General features: G+C 39.4%; 1 protein-coding gene across 5 annotated transcripts in view; it reads right to left on the bottom strand.

Moving 5' to 3' along the window:
• LOC100650524 (protein unc-13 homolog B) overlaps nucleotides 1–23,883 on the bottom strand; it is a 377,008-nt gene that overhangs the window by 282,600 nt on the left and 70,525 nt on the right. For 3 of the 5 annotated variants that reach the window (XM_048406368.1, XM_048406369.1, XM_048406370.1), the window contains 10 exons: nucleotides 15,123–15,242; nucleotides 13,020–13,189; nucleotides 12,193–12,383; nucleotides 11,699–11,731; nucleotides 10,752–10,870; nucleotides 10,416–10,602; nucleotides 10,024–10,221; nucleotides 7,823–9,931; nucleotides 7,617–7,720; nucleotides 7,318–7,520 (listed from right to left, as the gene is read on the bottom strand). In XM_048406368.1, the coding sequence (XP_048262325.1) occupies nucleotides 7,318–7,520; nucleotides 7,617–7,720; nucleotides 7,823–9,931; nucleotides 10,024–10,221; nucleotides 10,416–10,602; nucleotides 10,752–10,870; nucleotides 11,699–11,731; nucleotides 12,193–12,383; nucleotides 13,020–13,189; nucleotides 15,123–15,242 (3,434 nt within the window). The remainder of the gene's footprint in view (nucleotides 1–7,317; nucleotides 7,521–7,616; nucleotides 7,721–7,822; nucleotides 9,932–10,023; nucleotides 10,222–10,415; nucleotides 10,603–10,751; nucleotides 10,871–11,698; nucleotides 11,732–12,192; nucleotides 12,384–13,019; nucleotides 13,190–15,122; nucleotides 15,243–23,883) is intronic. The other 2 variants (XM_048406371.1, XM_048406372.1) reach the window with 1 other exon arrangement.

The raw sequence follows: 23,883 nt of genomic DNA, 5'->3' as shown, positions 1-23,883 counted from the left end.
AACTCGTGTTTATAAATTAGAAATAGAGCATTGTTCGGAAGAAATCTCCTGTTACTTACTTTCTTATAATCTTGGTCTGATAATTTACACGTCTGTATAGACAATTGTATCGTGTAAAGTGTCAATACGTTGAAAGCTATATCCAGAAGTATTTGCACTGTCAAGTGTTTGAAAGTGGAAGCACATGCAGAACGTTGAAAAGTATTTGCATACGGAAAGTATGTACGTATCTAAAACATGTTTCGAGATGGCGGTTGCCGCGGAAGGAAGAGGAAATTTCAGAGAAATCTGAAAACGTAATAGGAAAGCAGAATATGAAGAAGAAGGATATTTCGAAGGGAATACGATCGCTCTTTCGTATGAGTAACATTACGCAACTATTTATCAATCAAATCTTTGATTTCTGAATCGTTTATTTAACAAAAATCCTCGATAAATGGATGCATCGTTTTAGAATCAAGTTCTATTCGTCGAAGAGTCTTAATGAGTTGAATCCATTCAAACGATAAAAATTCTTGAAAATCTTGTTGATTAACGTAGAGATAAAAGAGCGAAGTAAATGGCAAAAATATTTTCATTCGCATATCTGGGGCTTTACAATGAAATATTTGTTTAATTAAGCTTTGACGAAGCCTGTAAACAGAATAAATTACTTGCAGGTAAACAAGCATTTTTCTCATATTACAATTTTTATAAATTTATGAATTTCAAGCTAAAAGCAACATAACGTTGCGTTAATGTACTCATAACCGCTAAAATGATCTTGCAAAACGGAAGATAAGTAGATGACATAAATTCTAAACGCGATAAAGCATGACAAATATTTTTTAATATCTCAATATACATATCCCACTATCCACTTTTACAATAGAACTTACCGAAGAAACAAAATGATGTATTCAAAGAGCTGCTACAGTTAAATCCCGGGATAATCTCCAAGCTCGAGAAGCTACAAAGTGCTTTGCACACAAACAGCAGAAATAAGTTTGCTGCTTTACGGAGACAAGTACATTTTAAATAACTTTCAACATTCCAACATCTTATTAATCCTTCTATGCTGTACCAACAATCTACATTTACGAATGGTATGAATTAACATATGTCGGATAAAGCACTTTCAGTGCATTGCATATCTTTTACAAAATTCTTCGAAAAAAAATGTTTTTCTATTAATGATCGGCAGAAAATAATTTTTCTTACGGGGTAAAAAAAAGAAAAAAGTGGAATTCTAAAAGATTTAATCGTATTCGCAATAAGGTTTAAAAAAGAAAAGAATGATACAGTCAGCAAAAAGCTTGTAAAGTTAATCTTCAGATAATCTCCAGGCTCCAGGAGCTGTAACATATTTTCTACACCGATTGCATATGAAAAGATAAAATTCTAAAGTCGCAAGAACGAATATGTTCTTGGCTAATTCCTTCGACTAAAGCAGCAAAGTACAAACTTTTCTCGTCGGATGAAAGGATTTATCCAAAAAAGCGACTATAACGATGAGCGTTGTGAAGAGAATGCAGGCCACCTGCCAATACAGCAATCTACGGAAGAGAGTGAGAAAGACGGATGTACCATGAATGATTCAATCCCTGTAAGTGTCCCTCGCCACGACTGCAGAAGCTGTTTCAAATTTAACAACGCGTCTCTGGTTTTAGCTTCTCCATTGTACACGGTCGATAACATCGTTTCTTAGCGTACACGTGAACACGATCTCGTTGAATGTATGAACGCGACGACGTAACAATGGGAAGAAATAAAAGAACAAGGTATCCTGCGTAAAGCTGGTCACGCAAGACGCGATAAATATTCTAATTTTCTAATTTTTCGATGTTACCCACTATGTGTAAGTAAAAAGACGAACGACCTATTCAGTGCAAACATACGAAACTTTTGCCAACGGGTGACCAATTCACCAAGTTTTATGAAAATAACTAACAGTATACTGTTATAACAAATAAAAAGCATGACATTTATGTTCTTTCCCCTACGATGCTCTAAACGATCTATAAACAGTGTTAAAAATCCTGAAACAACAACTCTGAATACATAAAAATTCCTTTATTCTTCTGCTGAGCTTAGTCTAACAAAAAGTATATTCACTTTCTAGAAACAATATGCATTAGGTTGTCCGGAAAGTGTCTTTCTTTCGCAAAGAAAGACACTTTCTGTTTTCTACAACAGTGCACCTTCATACAAACATGAAACCAAGTCTGTGAAATGTTCATCTCGATAGAACAAAATGGATCGTACGTAATTCGACAAAATAATATAAAACAAGAAACGTTGTGCGTCTATTATTTCCTCATAAAACGAAAGAAACTTTTCCGACAACCTACTATCACGCTTAATTATATTTAAATTACAATTGTCTTTGTCAAAATAAGTCTATCCAGCAGCTGATACTCTGGCATCGTCACATTATCAACCGCAAGAAGTCCGGCATCTTGCAAACCACTCTCAGACGTTTTCAAGCGAAGTTTAGAGCAATTAAAACTTCAATCATATTCTCGGTCTCTGAATGTTTGCCTTAACTTACGAGATCTCGCTTCAGGCTTCTAGGACTGAAGACCATGATGCGTCTGTGTTTCTTGATGAGTTTGCTGAGCCTCTGCGTTCTTTGAGCACAAGTTAGAGGTTTGTCGGATACATGGAAGTCGTCCTGCATTTCGTCCTCGAGGTCCTCCATGCTCTTTTCCATCGGCGGACTGTGTCTCGGGGTCACCGTGCTCAACGGCACCACTTTTGCGATCAAACTTTCGCTTCTAACGCTCCACGTGGACGCGCCATACCTTTTCATGTTCATCAGATCGCCTATGCTATCTCTCACGTACAAATTTCCCAGTTGGAGGTTCGCTCTTGACAAAGCTGGCGAATGTGGAAGAGACTCGGAGCATTTCTCCGTCGATCTAATCACATCTGGTAGCACTGGTTTACACTGCAGCTTGTCCAAGTCCGACAAAGAAGATCCACGGCGAATTCTCGACTTTAATAATTGATTCTTCTTAGCTATTTGTTCTTTCTCGCGATGCACGCTCTTTGAAGACAAGGAGGACTTCATCGCGAATAAGCCTGCTTTCAGAGGGAATAGTAGAGCCCATTCGGTGGACTTTTCACGAGCCTCCATTTTCATTTACTTTTTCTTCCTATTCGTATATCGAACACTTTCGACGATTCAACGATCGACCGTTGATATAAAAAATTGTAAAAAGGACAACAATATTATTTTCGTCGACTTTAAAAAAGCTTCCAAAAAATGTACCAAACGTCGGTAGAAAAAAAAGAGTAGCGAAATTCGTTGGTGCGCAGTTTCTACGATATTTGCAGATCCTGTTCACAGAGCCGTGACGTGTAGCTACACGCAGGATATCATTATCCACGCGATATACCGGCGCGGCATCCGGTGTGCCGCTTAAGCCCTTCCGGTCAGACCATTATCAAGCTTCGGAAGTTGGAATTTGTAGAACGCCGTTCTGCATTCCAGCCACGATTGTTCGATAATTTTCCAACGAGTTTCGTCTTCCAGTATGCAACAAGCTCCGCGGAACACTTTCGTAATCCAACATTACCATGGAACAAGACCGCAAACACAGTTCATTATATCGAAAAATTCTCTCGAGAAGATCCCTTTACCCCGTTAAATACACTACACGACCATCGATCACGTAAATTTCACTGATTATCCTTCGCAAAACGGGACGTCTTTGTTCGTCGAAATCTATGAAACACGAGGAACGAAGGACGAGAGAATAAAGAACATCCTGTTTCTCGCAGCAGCCCGATCAGACTCTGTGACGGATCGTACGGGAATTAAGGCAAAGGAGGTGGTCAGCCCCTGACGGACCTCTTGGTGATATTTTCACTTAAGTTAACACGACCCCCTGTGTAGATGTTCCCTTTGCGGGAGCTATCGGCGATACTTCCGTCTAATAAAAGCCTAATAACGATCGATAGTGTCGCTGCTTCGGCTTTCACTCTTTTCTTCGTCCTCGATGTGGATTCTTCCGTGCGTTTTTCAAAATACGCTACTCGACGTGCGCTGATAGAAAATATATTTTCCTCCCTCGCTGGTAGATGGTTTCACGTTGTCATCGTACCGTGAACTAATACGCTACTGAGGGATACCAAGTTTGTTCGCGATGACAAGTGGCAACGATGATAACGAAATGGCGGGAGACGAGACCTTGACGGTGAAGGTGATACCACCAACTCTAGGCTGCCAACTCGATATACGGGCTTCCGATTGCGGTTAGGCCGACTGGCCTACATAGATTGCGGCCCTACGAGGTCCTATCGCGGCAAAAGAAACGAGTCTCTGCAGGGAAGATGGGAGGAACGTGCCCAGCCTTCGAATGCAGATTCGTAGAGTTTCTTTTCACAAGGTTCATACAGCTGTGTCTTGACCGTTTCTTTTTACCTGCTTCTTTTTTTCAGAAACGTTTGCCATTATTTTACCGGTAAGCAGTGACTGCTGGATACAATTATCGGATAAAGCGAATCATACAACTGGATGAATTATTTTAATGTTTAATGTTTTATCTTCTGTTAATTTCTTTCAAATCTCTTCGAAAAAATCTGTTTGTAAAACGAATGCACGCTATGAATGAAATCATAGTAACGCGACTCGGACAAGAATAATTGAAAAGTGAGTCAGTTGTTAATATCAACAGATAAGATATCTTATGAAATATACACTTGTTACACGTACGAGACCTTCCAAACGTCGATGTCGCTAATGTTAATACGAATACAATTTATTTAACAATCCATCGCCATGTATCTGTAATAAAGAAATCTTTAAAATTGAAAAATTCTGACGAAATTCGAACAGGTCTTAAAGAAATTGTACGAGAACACGAAGCATTGTGACCTACGAATACGTAAAAAATGGAGCAATATCGCGAAGATCTAGTCGGTCTGGGAACCACCTTAGTGGTTCGGACAGGATGAAGTATGAAAGTAACGGTCACTGATGTCTAGCTCAGTGAGCTTTTGTAAATCGCTTTAGTACTATTACAATTAACAAAAAGACTCGTCCGGCTTAGAGCTTTCCAGATAAACGGTTCTCCTTGTTGTTTCTTTTATAGTAGAAAAATCAAGAGACAAAATGGCCATGCGTTTAGCTTTCGCGAGATAAGCCGAAAAATTTCACCGCAAAGAAGCTCTTAATTCGTTAAGCTGCGCGGAATAAGATTTTAAGAAATTAGCGAAATGTAACCACTCGAGGAAAAAAAAAGATACGTAAATGCTGACACAGATAGCTCGATTTAATTCTTTTATCCGCGCTATTTTAAATCGCGTTTGGGCGTACGAGGATAATTTCAGACCTCGGCTACCATTTGTATCATAAATATGACAGATTGAAATAAATTGATTATTCTGAAAATATTTTTATATGATTGCTGTTGACGTATCATAAAGACGTCAGAAACCAAAGTATTACTAAAAAAATGAGATAGAAGCACAGAGTACGTAGTGTTCAGTTTCAAAATTCTTAAAAATTCTATCCAATCGAAAACATGATAAATAATTATTAAAAGTTAGAAATCTTATAGAAATAGTTTATCTCATAAATAAATCATTTGCTATTTCTCTGGACTTTAGGTTTCTCTAAATTTCTCTAAATCACTTTGTATCACCTCTACATCAAACCGATACATTTCTCTCGTCCAATCACAAATTACAGCTTAAATACAGCAATTAATCTCCGAACGCGATATAGGCTACAATAGCAATAATAGTAACAATAATAACCTGACGTGAATATAGAGCTTCACGATCGTTTTGCGGAAAATGTAAATGATATTCGCAAAGTGTAATACGATGCTTCGATGCTGGCTGGCTCCGGTGAAAATTTTCGCAGCCGGACCATGCGAGCAAACAATCGGCTTCGTCTCAGCGTGCGTTACCAAGAGGAATTTACATTTTCCATCGTGGAGGCGAATTTCTCCGAGGTATATATACATATATCGACTGCGATGGCTCCCAGGAGCGCGTCAGGTGCGTACTTAGGGTGGCGCGATTGGGTGACAAGGTTGCGTTAATGGAAGTTTCGTGTCGCAGCTAGTTAACCGTTAACCCATCTCTCGTTCCCTCGATGAGCGGCGTATTTTTAAGGCAGCGAGAAGGCCGATAAACGCACCCTTTACTCCGGCAGGGATTCCTTTCCACGCAATGGGATTCGATTCACAAGCTCTTTTCTCTTTTTTTTCTCTCTCTCACTTTTCTCCCTCGTTTATTCGTTCCGAGAGATTCGCATTGAGAATAATCGCATTGAATTCGCTATTGAAACTTGTCTCTTATTCAGAATAGTTACGCCTCTTCCGTGTAAGTCTATGTATGTGTGAGTATTTGCGCGAACATAATCTCGTATTTCTTCCCGAAGGTTCCCGATAAAACACTAATGAACGTTCATTGTTCGTTTACAACGACTGACACCGATAACAGCGCGACTGTTATTTCTGCCGTGATATCGCGACGTATTATTCGTAATTTATGCATCGGTGCACCTTTGCTTTCTGGAACGTGCGTAATATTCGGTGACTAATGCTTGTTCGTGGTTAATATTTCGTGGTTCATGAAGTGCTTTCTTACACTTTCGTACGATGAAATTAAGCAAGTTTTAATTCAATTTAATTCAATTATTTATATTTATATAGGTTTTTAAGTCGTTAAAATTATTTATAGCGGTTAAATTGAGGGTTTCGTTGGTTTCTAACGCTTCGATATCAGATAGTAAATCACTCGTCGATTCAGATTCATCTACGTACCTATAACTCGTGCTATTGTGTACAACCTTTCGTTATCCCGTGAACTACCGATAAGGATCAATGAATTTGTGGCAACCTTCTAACTGACAACGAACAATACGAGCTACACGGGTGATAAAGTACAGAACCCATAGATGCGATCTCGAGATCGATAAACGTACGTGACGAATCGATACAAGATAATAATTGACAAGGTTATTGTTGCAACAGCGAAGGACTAGTAAGAAAAATGCGGGTTGCCGGCATGAAGCGCTACATTTTTCGGAAGGTCGCCGTTTAGGTCATTGGCTAGCGCCTCGATATGACGGAAAGTCATTTTCATTTTGTTTGACATCTGTATATCTATCTCTGTAGCAACTTCACTATTTCAGCATAGTATAGTATATTTAGAACTGTTTGCCAATCCATACTATTATCTATACAGTATCTTATAAAAGTTCGCTTTCATTAAAAATTCGAAACATTTAATATTATTTAGTAGTCTAGAATTAATAAAACACTTCTCTATATAACAGTATTCGTTTTGAATACCTAAATCAAAGTATGATTTACTTACCCGCAGCTGCATTACTATTTGGTTATACGCCCAATGCCACCGTTGCCTTGATGTCATCTCCGGTCGTTCTTTCAATTGTGTAGGCACTGAAGCAGCTCCAACCATCTCGAGAAGTTCCTTATCTGGTGGTGGCTCGGGTGGACTCCTCGGTGGAGTATCCATTTGAACACTTTCTTCTAAGGATGCTTGTTTTGTTATGCTTCCTGTAAATCAAAAAGCAAGACCATTAATATATAACGTTTATTATACATACATATTCGCAAAAATGTAATAAAATACAGAATAAAGAATAATCTTACCACGTGGACTTTCGGTATGTGACATCGGTGGCGTAGTTTTGTACGTGTCCACCAACGAGTCCTCCCGAGAGTCACGAAGCATTCCGTCATCGCCTCGCTCGTATCTTCATAAATAACATAAATAAACATTCAATATATACATATATGTATTAATATATGTCAATAATTCTACATATTTTTAAACAATTCTAAATCCATTACATTACCTTTCAAGAGACTCATCCCTCATCTTATAATCGTCATTCACCGCGCTGCTCAAGCTGACCTCTGGTTCCTCTATAGATTCTTGGTCCTTGAAGTATCCACGCGAATAGCTCTCAGTTCTGGAAACGGGCTGAAGAGCACTGACGTTTTGTTCATAACTACCTCTCGTTTGGTACGAGTCTGTCCTGGTGAGAGGCGGTTTGAAGGTGTCTTGCGTGATCGATGAGAAGGAATCTTTTCTTGAAGGTTGCGCGTATGAACCTCTTCTGCTGTACGATTCGTCGGGGAAGTGGTCGGAGGCGTAAGAATCTCCTCTGTTTAATTTTGGTTTCTGAGAATGCTGGGAAGAATGTTGACTGAGTTGACTTTGATGCGATAGCTGCGAGTCTTTTCTCTGTGGTTCCTTCGGTATGATTTCTGGATATTCCTCGTCTTCGATAACTTCCTCCTGACAGGATTCAGTTCTCGTTAATCGTTTTCCATTAGCTCCTGTGTGAACCATTGCCGTCACCGTCATACTAGTTGGAACGTGGTTGGCTGTTACATGATTAACCATCGTTGTCGCGGGCTGCACCGTACTTTGCGGAGATTCGATCAAAGTAGGGGCAACGGAGCTAGAGTCAGCAGCTGTTGAATAGTCGCTGCTGATTCCTTTCTTCTGTGGAATGCTACTAATTGAACTCACGGCAGTTTCGATAGACTCCTTTAATTCGTCGTCCTTAGACTCCAAGGAATCTGTATGTTGTTGTACGAGTGGGCTAGGTCCACGTTTCTCGAACTTCTTTCTTCTCTGTACACCAGTCGAAGATATATCCTGACTTTCCTGAGGGGGAACGTAATAGTCTGACTCGCTCGACTGATATCCGTTCGTTCTCGTCTGACCTCTAGGAGTAGTTACCGACAGCTCCGGAACTTCGCTCGTTCTTCTTTCCGTGCTAGTAACTGGACTCTCTTTGTAACGTTCCTTGAAGGATTCCTGATAAGAATCAGGATAAGATTCTTCGTATTGATTATAAGGCTCTTCATACTGATTCTGATAGTCATTTTTGTACGATCTACTAACGGTTTCCTCTTTGCTATACGGCGTTTGATAGTCAACGTAGTCCTTTTGCGGTCCTGTTGTGGTATAAGTATCGCCGTAATTACTTTGCGACGTAATGGGTACCTGAGTGTACGGATCCTGCTGGTTGTAGGTATCTTCACTGTAAGTATTTTGGCCATCCTCCTTATATATATCTTGAATGTATGTGTCTTGATCGTAGATTCGTTGACCGTACATTTCCTGATTGTACGTATCAGGATAAGCCCTTTGATAATCAGTCGACGTATTTATATTGTACTCGGAATCGTATTGCTCTTTTGGGTATTGATTGTATTTATTTGTCACGTTATTTTGGTCATATACGCTCGATGTAGAGACGCTGTAACCATCGTATTGCTCTTTATACGTATCTTCCCAGTAAGGTTTCTTCCTGTCCTGATATTGTACGTTATTCTGATCGTAACCCTTCACCTGATAATTATCATCTATTATCCTATCTCTGCTTGTTTTCCTGTATTGATCGTTTGGTTGGCTAGTGTATTGATCATTTGGCTGACTCACGTTCGGATATATCATATCTTCATACGTATTCCGATAAACCTGGTTATTCTGTTGCGGGTAAGGCTCTTGATACTCGTCCTTATACGAGTTTTGTAAATACTGTTGATCGTACCTATCCTGTGTCTGTGGCTCTTGACACGAACTAGTATACTGGTCATCGACCTGGGGCATGTAACTGGACCCGTATTGAGTTTTGTCAGGCGCGTGCATTTGGACGTAACCTCTTTCCTCGCTATATATACTGTCAATATAGGTATCCTGAGGTAAATTATCATGGCTGCGATAAGCGTAATTGTAGTCCTGGTTGTAGTCAGGCTTGTAGTAGCTCTCCTCGGAAGGAGTTCTAGTCTTTGGCAGTTGCCTGCTCGGTGTGGCAGGTAGAGAGACAAGCTTACGATTGATAACAACATTGCTTGGCTTTGTTGGTGTCGGAGGTAGTTTCTTTCCAGTGCCTTCTGTTCGAGACGGCGGTCGTTGTTGCGGTTGAAGCGGTTTTCGGCGACGAGTGCTACGACCATTAAAAACAAACACAAAGGTTCGTATTAAAATACTTATTTTGGTAATATCGATATAATTGAAGAAAAGGAAGCTGACTGATACCTGTGATTGAGTTCCTCCGATTCGTAACTGCGTTGTCGGGTAACTATCGGTCTATAATCGGGTCGATGAATACCGATACTAGATGCAGGCCTCTGCGGAAGCGTTTTTCTATTCCGTTTGTTCTCATAATAGGTGCTAGTTCCTAAATACCATTTCCCTCCGCTATCCCATTGTCTATCTTCGTCGTCTTGACCATACCTGGTGACACATTCAAAATTAAAATAAAAGAAAGATTTAACATATATATTATCTTCTATATTTAAATACTTCATCTATAAATAAAGCAAACTGATACCTTATTGTTTGCCCTAATTCAGTTTCTTTTACATTGCGTTGTACAAAAATACATCGAGATGGAAAGTCAAATAATAGTACGTAATTACTATACTCACCTTTCATCTTGATAACCGTATCCCGTGGTGCTATCGTAATACTCATTGTACCTAATGTCTGTTTGGCATTCAGGATACGTAGCGCTCATTTTCCCCACTCTTCCATCGCTGCTATATCCGTCGGTATAATATGGATGATCATCGTACAAAGTCATCTGTCTTTCCAAAGACGGTCTCCTATGAGGACCTATTTACATGCAGAAATAAACCGAGTTAAGATCTCTTTTACTATTGTTAGAGAGACGCGCGCGCTATATATGTCAAAACATACATCGAAAGCACTAATGTATCCATTGTTGGCCGAAAACCAACAGAATATGCTGCTTTACGTCTTACCTCTCCGTCTCGAAGTACTCGTTGTGGTACTTGGATAGTACTCTGTGTCGCTATAAATCCTCGTTTCGTCGACTCTCGTGCCATGATAGTCGTAACCCTCGCTATGCCAACCATCTTGGCTGAAATCACGGGGCGGCGATGAGATAAAACCGTAATAATCAGATAGGAGAGATAAAAGCGGAGATGAAATGACCCGCGTTAAATGATGATGTTTGCTGAAAGCATGATACACTTGGTTAAAAGGCGTTCCCAACAATTCCCTCGGATATTCGCAGCGTCGCTAACTGCGCCATGCAAAACTACCTGTGAACGCTCAGTGCATTCTATTTAACATGTTAAACACCGAACTATAGTATCTCAATCTACGTAATTTCTTCTTTCGTTTCTTCCAATGCTATCCTGTAAATATCGAAATTCTACGTTCTTTTTAATACTGTCGCGAGTTAATTTTTATCGCGTACAGATACAATCGACGATTTCTAACGAATATACACGCGAAATATCTCGTTCGAAGCGTTGTATGCAGAATACCGCGACGCGAAATATTTCGTTCGTAAATGCAAAAAGGTTAATATGCGACCAACCGCTATATCGATCCTTTATGTAACAAGTTTAAACGATTTGCAATTTCATCGACGGGCTAAAATAAAAATTACAGAGTAAATGTCGGATATGAACAGCTACGAATGATCTACGGAGAATTGCGACCAACTAAGCGATTGCCCAATCGTTTTATCATGTGACGAACTATGTGTGTTTGATTCGTGTGCTACGTTTCTGTAAAAGCTATTTCGATGGTGTTCCAAGGCACAGGGCTGAACTAACGGTGACACGCTAATGAAGGAGATGTTAGATGAAAATGTGTGATTTACGGTTCACAAATGCGAGTTATACGATGAAAATCGTAGACTTTCTCACGAGACAGAACTGGGGTACTCGTTTCGTACCTGTCCTCGTAATCCCACGTGTGCTTCCGTCGTCTAAATCAGGCAGAAGAAAATAATAAACGTTTTTTTTTTCCTCTTCGAATCACGCGATTCACGACCAGAGTCGTGCACATTGTTTCCAATTAAGTTCTAAACATTCATCGGATACGACGAATGTACAGAAATCTATTTCGCTAAAGTTAAATGCTAAACTATTCTTTCACTGCACACAACCTTGTTATCTGTCATCTTTTAACATCCAGCTATAATTATTCAAGTAAACTTATGTTAATTCTTGTTTCAATGCAGTGGCAACGAAATAGAAAGAAAAAGAAGTAGGAGAAAGAGAAAGAAGTAAGTTACTAGCAGTTGTATCACGAGTACTGGTCATTGCAAGTCATTTAAAAGAAGAAGTTTTACTGTAGGAACTGTTATTTCTGGTATAACGTGCGATACTTTTTATCGATTTCGTGTATATGTATATTGTGTTTTAAGGCTCGGTAAATGTCAAATACCTGTACTCCTTATAGTGTCTTGGTCTACTATTGTAGAAGAGTGGCTCGGAAGATTCTGAAGTGTGCTGAGACTGATACCTTTGCGGTGGACCTTCTTCGGGATATGGTTCGTCATATCGTGGACTGTGGCCCGATCCACCATAGCCTCCGTAATTACTCGGAGCTAGTCTTCCTCCGACTGTAGCTGGAATCTGATGGCATGAACAATCGATAAAATACGGTTCCGTGAAGCACGCTTTCTACGAGATACTATAGACGAGATTTAATCTTTCAACGAAACTTAACTGTCACTTCCACTAGAAATATAATATATTTTAGAAATTTATCTTACATGCTGTATTTAACTGATTTAAAAGGAACAAACTACGGTGGCTTTTCGATGTCTCTGCGGAACAAATTTTATTCGAGCATTACAAATAAATTAACGTAATGTTTATGAACAACGATTAGAGATTGCTTCTATGAATAATTTCTTTATATAAATTGGATAACGATATTGTTAGAATTTTTGTTTCTTAGGCTTCTATATATTACATTTACGATATTTCTATATTTTTATTTAACGAATAGTTTATAAAGTGGCAATGTTTCGGTCTTTACTCTATTTGCATACTTTCTGCAGCGTTTGATAATTCAAGCATGTTTCTATAGATCCTTTAAATAAAATTTTGTAAAAATATTATTCGATCTAGCGATCTAACGTTATACCTTAAAAAGACAAAAGAAACCTCGATCGGCGATTAAAGAGCAACGTCTTTGTGATACCGAGTGATTACGAATGTTTATAATTGATAAACAGAGATATCGAAATATCGTTCTAACAATACCTGATGATCGTCCCGTTCGTAGCTATTTTCTCTGGAGGTCTCGAGGGATCTTTGAGGGGTAGCCAATTGGTTGGCAGCGGTACGAAACTGCGAAGCCGAGCTGTTTGCACCCTGTCCGCCGACTGGATAATTCAGATCTGACGTATAGTCCGAATCCTCTGAGTAGCCCGCTGAAAGACAATTCAAATGTAATGTTAGCGCGGCACAGTGAAAATCTTTCGTTGCGCAATCGTGAGACTCGTGTTGTTCGAAAAGAAAATTTCAAATGCAGAGAGAAACAAGTTCGCTAACTGTCGTGCGATTTAACAACCACTTTTTCTTACAGGCTAATTGAAAACACGTTCGGAAGCGAAAAGATTGCTGTCTTAAATAAAATCAAATGTACAAATTGCGTGTAAATGTGTGTAACAATGCATAGATAAAGTTGCTGAAAAATATCCTAAGATCCTTCTAATCGTGAATTCTTCCGAGGAAGAAAATATCGGGAACGAACCACGATGAGTTTTCCTTCTGTTTGCTGTCCCCAGGGCAGAGAAGATATTAAACGACGATTACCGGAATATTGCACTGGAGAAAGAAAAAGATAATCGCGAACGATATTCGTTTGTCTTCTGCCTCGTAAAGCGTATAATCCGTCGTTTCGATCGCGTTAATTTTAAATGTGCTTCACCGGGAACGAAATTGGTCGATATTGGACGAATCCGAAAATTGAAACGGTGCAACAGCGGGAAACAGAAACGGTTAATGTCCATGCGATTTGATCGTTGTTATCGAGGTATTTGACGTGTCAGGAGAATCATCGGAATTCTCGTTCAGGGGGAGAAGGAGGTCCACAAACGAAGAGGACGAAACAATTGAAAATGAAGAAAAAGGAATGAAACAGGCGGATCGACGGAGATTCCACTACTTGCATGGAACAGAAAAAGAAAGAATTCATCGTTAAACAAAGTTTACCATGCCAAGGGTGTAGCGATCATTGATATAGCGACAAATGATTTTTGAACAGGGGCTGAATTTTTAGGGATAAGTTACCGACGATTCTCGATGGTCGATAACCAACAATGGGAGTGGCATTTCGTAGCGTACTTGCTGATTGAAAATATCCACGTGCATACTCCGTGGATAATGCAATTGCAATTGCATAAAGTACTCTTATGGTCGGTGGTCGCAAATAAAACAAGAAAGAAACGAACATCACGCTGGAATCGATTTTTATGCGAAAAGCTGGCAGCGTACAAAGCCGTTGCTACGCTAATCGGAAGTAGCGTTCGAGCGAATTTTGTCCGGAAGCCATAAACAAAAAAAAGCTTCTGCGAAAGAACTGTAAAAGATAAAAATCAACACGACGATAGGACTATATTCGCTCAAAGCTGCGATTATATTTACAACTAAAATCAACGTAAAACGTATTTGTAAATGTGTGAAATTATAATACAATTTTATTTCAATCGAGTTAACATACGCGTTTTATCTGTACGAATTTCATCGTGAATCGACTATATACCGACGTCTTAACAACGATTTAACAAACCCGAAAAAACGACTACTTTTGCCACTGTCGATTTAAACGGAAATCTGTACCATACATTGGACATGTACACGAATAAGAAGATAACGATAATTACACAGTTTATCCGAGTTTAAGTGCAATTTCACAGATCTTTAACGTTCTCTGTACATTCACTAAACGAATTTATCAATTAACCATATCCTACAACTCGAATAGCCCTACATCCACGGCACGGTGTCAGATATACAGAGAAATAAAGAATCGAACGAAATCGTACGATCGATAAATGCGAAATCATATACGTAAATATTCCATCGTCCGTTCGCCTGCGATCCGTAATTCATCCAAACGGAATGATAACGATGATTTGATCGCGGCCAACGCAAAACGCATCGATAGGGGAAACATTCTATAATTATAATCGATGTTCGTGATATTTAGCGCATTAAAAAGGAAAATGAAATTAGCGCAAGTGATGGCGCACGGGTGAATCGCGTCGAGTGTAGCAATTGATCGGGGACGTTCCTCTCGTGTTAGAGAGAATATTCGAATAAAACAGCAGCCACTTAAACAGTGACTTGGCAAGTACTTACAGTGGCCTATATTGTACAATATCTGTCGTCGTGCCTGTTCGGCTCGTGCTTCCTGGTCCATCATGTTGTTCAGCATTTCCAGCTTCCTCTGCAGATCGGCCGCCTCCGTGTTCTCGGGGTCTTTCGAAAAGATAGACATCGGTGGGGAAATGGTTAATCGCGGCTGTCTCGACTGTCTCTACTGTCTCTAATCTGCATCGATTACGTTTTATAGGTACTCGACAATCTGAGGAAAGACGAGGAGAGGCTGCCTCCTCGTATCGTCATCCCGTTATTATCTTACTATTCTCAGGGTGTGATATGTTATGTTCTCTAACGAGCTTTGCAAAAGGCATGAAAAATCGGCTCTACCCGTTTCTTCGATAATACCGAACCGGGCGCTAATATGCCGTCGTCTTTGAAAGGAAACTCGTATTACGCGCTTACTTTGCGCATTACATGTTCCTATCCGACTGAGTATCTACACGTTGCTTGAAAGATAACCATGACCTAAGAAGATCCTCTGAATTACACTCGAATCGATCGTCGTCTAATGTTCTCGATTAAGAAAGTCGTAAACGCAACACGAAAAGTAGTCACGTCCGTAATTACCGTACCATGTCGCCGTCGTTGTTGCCATTGTAGCCTAATTTATCTTGAACCATAATTATATGCTACACAGGCATTCGAAGCCGTGTAAATTGACCTGCGGTCTTGCTCGCTTCAGCGGTTTATTAATATCGCATTTGAACGAAGTATGGCTGGCATCGTCCTTTAGAGATTCCATCATAAACGCGTGCACATCGGCTGGATCTACGTAACCAGCGTTAATTCCACAGCTTAAGAACGTTTTATTACGCAACCAGTTGAGTGACTCGCGTCGAAACCCTTTGGCTGACTAGCGTGCTTGAGAAAGCAAAATTACCAACTTAAACCCTAAATGAAAACTACGCGAGCGTACGCTAGAGATCAGAAGTTTCAGACCATCCCCTGCTTCCCTCTTCTTCGGTGAACTGGAAATGAATTGCTACGTGGAAGTTCGAACCGTTTCACGATCGTGGACGCGATCTCAGGGGGTGAATTTAACCTGTTAACTGGAGAGGACGAGTAAACTCGTCACTCGAATTGTTCATCCCCTAAGTATAATATTTTTATTTAGCGATTCGTTCGCGCGACATTTTATTTTCGTTAAAAATCTATTATATCGTATTTGTATAAATACAAGATTGAAAATCGATTGGACTGAAATGAAACTTACTGAAATTACTGAATTAACCTCAGAAATTACTCTCTCGTTTTATGAAACAGTTTAATTGGAACTCCTCTTATTTTGTGCTTCTATTTAAATTCTGACTTTCTGCGCGTACTTATTTTCGTTTGAATGTTTCTACCTCAAATTGTTTGCATTGCAGTTTAATTTTACTAACACACACATCTGCATAAATTAACATACGAATCGATGGTGGAATCAACATTATACGTTTACTACAGATATTCATTTACTATACTGTAAAACGTAACAGCAAAATACATAACCCAACAATCAGACACGCATTCGTTCGTTTACCGAGCTATCGATAGAAATAATTTAGACGTAGTTGTTGTTCGATCATGGAACATACGATAATATTCTAAATGTTCAATAACGTAACTGCTAGCTGTCTGGTTAAATATGAATGACAAACAAATATTTTACCTTATTCTTTTCGTGTTCTTGTTGAATTATGAAATAGTATGACCCCTGGTTTCCATATCGTGAAAGTTTCAACATGACGATACAAGGAGAATTAAGAATTTCGATTTCGATTACCTTTCTAGCCGACTCAATTTATTTCCTTATCGTCGATAGTTAGGCTCGATGTAACAAGAAAGTAACATGTGCAAGATATATTTAGTCTACCTAGTTTTACTTTGATGATTTGGCAGCAACTTATCGATTACGTACTATTTCTATCGACTACAGAGAATGTAACTTACGAGAAAAATAGGAACAAAGTAGCAAATAAGTTATAACGTACCTACTAGAAAATATATAACAAAAGTAGGAAAGAATCGAAAAACAAAGAAATTTCTATCTGAGCAGATTTTTACACACCGCCAACTTATATACGTACGTTGTATAGTCGGTAATAAGGAAGTATACATAATTTTGTATAAAAATTTAAAAACGAGATTTAAATCGCGATATATGTATGTTAATGCGTTGAATGTTATGTTTATGGGCGTGTTAATGGATTACCATACATTTAGCAATAATCAGTTTAGTGAATTTAACTTGTTTCCTAGAAATACACGGTATGCGTATGTTGTATGATGAAATGTGTCCCAGTCACGCGAATATTACTTTTATTGTTGGCATTCGGGGTCGTATCTCATCAGACAAAATCGATAAAACACTCATTGAAGGAACTTAGCGTTCCGCAAACCTAGATGCGAGATAATGACGAAATCGTGAAAATCGTACTTTCTGTGTGTAAGCATAAAATTTCAAAAAGATCGAACATCCTGATTACACTGATTCATCCTAAACTCACTCTATCGAGTAAAATAGGACATCTTTTTTTAATCTCTTTGTAGATCGCATACGTGACTGTACGCTTAATAAAAAATATATAAAGTCATCAGATGAATAATGCTTGAACTTTCTCTTTTCTCTTTTACGTTCTACTCGTTTAATAATAAAATTGCCGATCTTTGATACGTTGCACGTAGTTGATTAAATATAAAGCAACGTGACAAAAATATATAATATATGCGTAATCTTGTTTCTGTTTCAACGACAAATTACCAGAAATTGCACGTTTTTAATAACTAACAAAACAAAAAATTCGACATTGGCCATTTTCACTAATTTGACAATTCTACGATTAACAGTGTCTCTCTTTACTTTTCAACCGGTTTAAGATAGACAACAAAGAGATAAAAATCCTGTAGGAATGGAAGAACGAAATTGAAGAGCAGCGGCACAAAATCATCAGAAGATAAACAACATCTGATCTTTGTCTTTTCTTCTCAATATTTTACCTCCTTAACAATGCTCCTTCTTAACGTTCTATCCCTTTATTAGCCGGATGATGAAGAGATAAAAATCCTGTACAAACCGAAGAATACAATGCTGAACAAAGGTCTGAAACAATGTCAAGCCTAAGACATCAGCACCGAGATTACGTTCAATGTTAATACGTTCCAATTATCCAGGAAAATAATCGCGTCGGCTTATCCTTAAACACGATTAAGCAAACGAACTGTTAATGAACGTTAAGGACGAAAACTGCGGAAGCCCTTCGCAAACCGAAGAGACCGTCTAAGGAATCCTAATCCCTCGGTTCTCCGCAAAAATCTCTCGTAATAATATCAGAAATGTAATACGGCCGCACGAGCCCATTAAAGTCGGATTTGAAGCAAGCACAGGGTAAGGTGAAAAAAAGGAAAAGACGAGGCTGCTGGCACTAAAAAGGATGAAGAGAAGAGGAGTTGAAGTGGAAAAGCAGACGAGAGAAAGAGAAGGAGAGGGGAAGAGAGAGAGAGAGAAAGAGAGAAAAAGGAAACGAACTCGATGCTCTCGAGCATGACCCTGACCTACATATTTTGCATTCCATCGTTTCCTTCCGACGCTCAAACATCAAGCAGACACGTACGAATTCGCGGTTTGTCTTCTCCAACGTATATCGTCTCTTCCGGTGGCGGACCACCACTCTCCCGCTCGTCTTTCGTTTATTTCTTCTCTTTCCTTTCGTCCCTTTCTCTCGTGCAGCTGTTCCTCTGTCATATCAGCGAGGAAGGCACCGTTCGTTGTTTCTAACTTTGGTCTGGATGCAATTAAAAAAAAGGTCAAGCCCTGACAGGAGAGCGTCTCGGCAGCGCGAGTAGTTCTTTTCTTTAAGACCTCCCGGTCCCTGTTGGCGAGGCTTTCGCCGCCTCCAACCCCTTCCAACCTCTTCCCACTGTTCTGCCAGCCACCCCTTTTCTTATCCCACCACGATGCCGCTTCGCGTCCCACCACCTCATCACTCCAAGTGCATCGAGGTCCTCCACCCTGGCACTGGGACGTCTCTTTAAAGTAAAGAAAAGAAAAAAAGGAAAGAAAGAAAACTCTACTGGCTGCACTTCAGCCATTCCGGTGCTCGAGCCGGGGATCAAAGTATTTTGCACTTTCCTGTCCGCCGTGGTCATGCTCCCGCGAGCACAGTTTCGAAGCTCGACGCGGCGCGGCGTGTCGTGTCGCTGTCGCGATCGATCGTTCGAAATAAATGCAATGGAAGAATGCCACGCACTGGTGGTAATAATCGGACGAACGATAACATCTAGTCGACGATATATTGACAAACTTCGTAAGAAGAAAACAGTGGAAACAGGAAGCGTCTTACCGCAGACCGTTTTTGTCAGCCGAAACTGACTGACTCACAGAACCTCGAGTTTCTCTTTATGCCTTTCTTTAGATCGAGTCTCGTCGGCTCTACTTGTCATTGGCGACGTGAATCTCGACGTGAAACGAATCATAAATTACAAAGTACAAAGGCAAACTGAAGGTGATGCGTAGGGTTTACGTGAGAAATGTTTTTTGGATAATTCTGAAATGAAATATTCTTAGATGAAATTATTATCTTCTGACACTAAACTGAGGTTAGAGGCTAATAAATATAGCAAACACTTCTGGTGTTTGTTTTTTCCAAATTTACAATGGATATTGAACTGCAGACTCGTTTTATTAAAAGCAAAGTCAATTTTAGAAATTAGAGGTAGAGCGAAATTTACATGAGATTATTCATTGTCACAGACATGGAGTAAATTTAAACGATCGTATCATATTTCAAGAACGTTGATACAAGCTAAGTATCAATAAAGTATAGTACGTAGCACTAATAAGTACGATTCAAATACCTAATTACGTTAATCTAAGAGCTAATATGTTTGCGGATCGTTTATTTTGAAAAAGTCTATTCTCATTAAAAACCGATACTATTATTTTAAAAAATACCATGGTCGTTAATACTGTTTAAGAATTATTTCAACGATGAAGTATCTAATCAGAAAACAGAAACTGTCGTGCGGTCGTGATGAAGAATTCCGACGTACGTATTTCTGTTTAAAGAAATTACCTACAACGAAAGACAAGAGGAAGACCATTCTCATAAATACTGAGTATCATTTGCAAATCGTTAAATAGGGTCACTGATGTTTTGTTACTGTGACTCAAAGAGATCTTTTATGGTCACGAAAGGGTCATCCATTGCGAGATCGTCTATGATAGATCGTATCATACGAGCTGAACGTTATTTAGAAAACCTTAGGATAAACATTTTTGTATCTCACCTACGTTTACATTTAATCGTGATTCTTAACTTAAGAATAAAAAACAGAGATAGCGGATCTCGGCCAAGCTACAGTATTTTATCGCAAACGGTTAAAAAAGCAGAATAATACGATCCGCGAGGATGAACGCAAGACTTAAACTCTCGTCGCTACAGGTAAACGTTATTTTCAATCTCGAGTATTAAGCGATCCATTTTAATAAAATTCAGCGTAAGACAAAATACGTGAGCAACTAACTGTAAGCGATTATGTTCACACCAGAACAGGTCTGAACTGCAGTCGCAGAAACTTGTTACGCAAACAACACTTTCGCTTGTACGTGCAAACAGCCTCGTATCCAGCCAGCACATTCAACCATTATCCCAGCTACTTTTCATCTAACCTTCGCACAAACGTACCACCCACCACCCCCCAATTCCAAACCATACTTGACTTTCGATTTTCAATGGAAAGCCACTCTAGTTAAACCGAAACTGGCTCGAGTCGAACCGTTTCTGGTTCACGATATCGAGCTTTCAATACCTAAGAACGGTACAAAAGACGCAACGTCGGAAAACGAGCTTGACCAGCGAGTCGAACTCGATGAATACTGCTTTTACCACGCGAGAATTGCCTACCAAGAAGCCACGGCGTAAGTTAATCGAGTTAATTGAGCTCTCCGGTGGTGGAACGACTATTTGACTTTTAAAGCAGAACTGTTACCATTGGATCCTTCGGCTGCGGTATACGATATAATGTACAATGTTTCATTCTCCGGGTTCCAACGATGGATTAATGTGTTTCGAGCCCAGAAGAGAAAAGGCGACCCGCATACACCGCAAGTTCACGAGTCAGCCGAGCAGATATACCAGACAGAGGAAACTTTAAATCCCTGAAAAGTCGTTTTCGTTCTGCTAATCGCCAGCCGCCACCTTTACCTCCTCTAATCTCATACTGTCTGGTTTACTCGTTCGGTTGTCTGCACGAGCCAGCTAAAAACCGTGTGATTAGTCTATTTTCGCTTGGCCAGTTTTGCCAGCGATTTTCCACACGACAAGGAAAATTAGAACAGACCGAAAAAGGAGGAACCCAGGTCACGCGTACAAGATTGCTCGAACGGTCATGGAGATAGCTCCGACGAGCGTGAGACAGCCTTTCGAATGGTTGGAAAAGAGTGCAGCATAGCGCGTGGAGCTAATTTCGGTGCAGCTGAGAATTCACCGCGCACGAACAATCGACAAAGTTTGCGCCAGGTCCCTGTTCTATCTGGTTTTCGAGTTACAACTGTTTTTCTGGTGTAACAATCGTCTGCGCGATTCGCCGGAAAAGTGGCGAAGATTATAATGACGGTTAACGCCACCAGCGAGATTTCATTATACGCTTTTACCTACTTTTTGAACTAACTAAAACGGTTTAGGTTCGCTTCGAAACTCGTAACGGAGATTAAACGCATCGACAACCTTGGAAGCTGTTTTCTTGATATTTTTGATAAAAAAAAGGGCAAAATTGTTCGTAATTAATTTATCATAAATCCTTAGGAATTCTTCCATATCCCCTTGAATTTAATTTTATTTTATTTATTATTTATTGGACTATACGACACTCTGTCAGGTAATTTTCTGCAACTACATCGAAACATCTCGATAATCGAGCTCCGATTTTGAATCGACTTGACATTTTGAATCGAGCCCTACTACTATCGAACATAGATGCAATTTTGTATCATTTCGAAAGAGTATGCGTTCTCAAGGAACATATTCGTGCCTTAGAAAACTTGTAAAACCCGATGATCAAATGTCGCACAAGTCGAAGTATCTTACAGATTTTAAGTAACGATTAACCAACGATAGAACCTGTAGAACACTAAAATTACGGAGGTGTGTAAGGTTTCTGCGTCGTATACCTGCATGGCCCACTTTATGCAAACTGCATGAATTTAAAAAACCCGCCCGGAACTTCCTCGTTGGCCTTCCACCCATCTGCCACTTAAAACTCTAAAGTCACGCTAGAGGGAGAGAAATTAGAATCTTTAGGTTGCTATTAGATAGTTTTAAACCGTCATGGCCTCTTGAGGTTCCGCAAAGTAAAGACCTTCCGCATCCTCTATTCTTCTAACACTTGCTACTTCCATTTTACTTGTTTGGCATTTGATTACTCTTTCTCCTCCTATCTGCTCTGCCCATTTAATTATTCCTTCTGCTTTTTTTCTAATTATGACTCTCAAGAGACGTTTTAAAACTAGGAAAACTAGGACTTTCATTTTTAATAAAAATTAACTGAACGCACAAGCTAACCAAGTTTGGTACGAACAGTTTTTCCAGCCTGAAATTACAATCTTGTTTTGAAAATATTTCCACATATTTGATTAAGAGAGCCATTCAAACGGATGTAACTGGTGAAATTGATGAATATAAATCAATTTCAATAAAAATATTTTTTACTGTAAAGCTTTTCGAAATATATCGTTTCTGTCATCTCAAATAATAATTTAATTCGTGGATTTAAACCGATAGACTAACAAAACACTCGATTATATTCGTTTTTGTTGTGTCTTTCTTTCAAGCAACGTGTACGATTTCTCGAGCTTCTCGAGGATTGAAACGAAACGAGCGATATTTTCCTTTGACGGGATTATTTTCTACATCAAGATTCATACGTGATCGTAAAAATAGCCTTGCTTTTCGAAAGAATAACGCGGACCTAACAATAACGACATATTTTACGGCGGACTAAAATAACCGTTTGCCCCGATATTTCTGCTCTTTAATTATTACAAGATACCCTTCCTTATCGTAAGACGCCAACGGACGAGCAAAATACAACGTTCACGATGCTGGTTCATGCGTGAATAAAAAATTCTAGTCTAAAAGGTTTGCCATTCTAGTCGAATCCATTAGAATCATATACATATATTATATAGTTACATTATATTATATATGTATATGTAAATAATATATCGAATAAAAGTAGAACGTGTCATCGATCAGTTGGCGAAAAACGCGTGTTCGACGTTTCCGTCTGACAAAATCGTACGTCGTGATGTCGATAAAAATAATCGCAATGTATAGTTCGTGTAGCAAACAAAGGAGCAAGAAAAAGAATCGAAGGTAAAGGAGACAAAACGTCTACGGGCAATTGGTAACTGATTACAGTGTCGCAGCCATAGCTCGATGTATCTGCAGGTACCCTCTTTCATATTTGTACATTTCAAAAGAAGACAAGTTTTGCATCAAATAGACGGTTTTCACTAACGCTGTAAGTATGACAGCTTCTCGAAGCGGAAAAGATCCCTTCTATTTCTCTACGATCTATTCGCGTATCACTTTAAATCTATCTTTAATTTCATACTTGATTCAATTAATTTTCATTGATCTTTTCCTTTTTTTTTTTTTTTGCTTTAATAATCCACATACCCCCCTCCCCCTCTTGTGCTATCGCCGCGCCACTGCGTGCACGTGCGATTATGGTGCTTCCAAAGTGAATTTGTGCT

This window comes from Bombus terrestris, chromosome 6 (genome assembly GCF_910591885.1).
Source record: "Bombus terrestris chromosome 6, iyBomTerr1.2, whole genome shotgun sequence".
NCBI classification, from domain to species: domain Eukaryota; kingdom Metazoa; phylum Arthropoda; class Insecta; order Hymenoptera; family Apidae; genus Bombus; species Bombus terrestris.
Note: the sequence above shows the minus strand (reverse complement) of the source record. Positions and strands in the feature narration are given on the sequence as shown.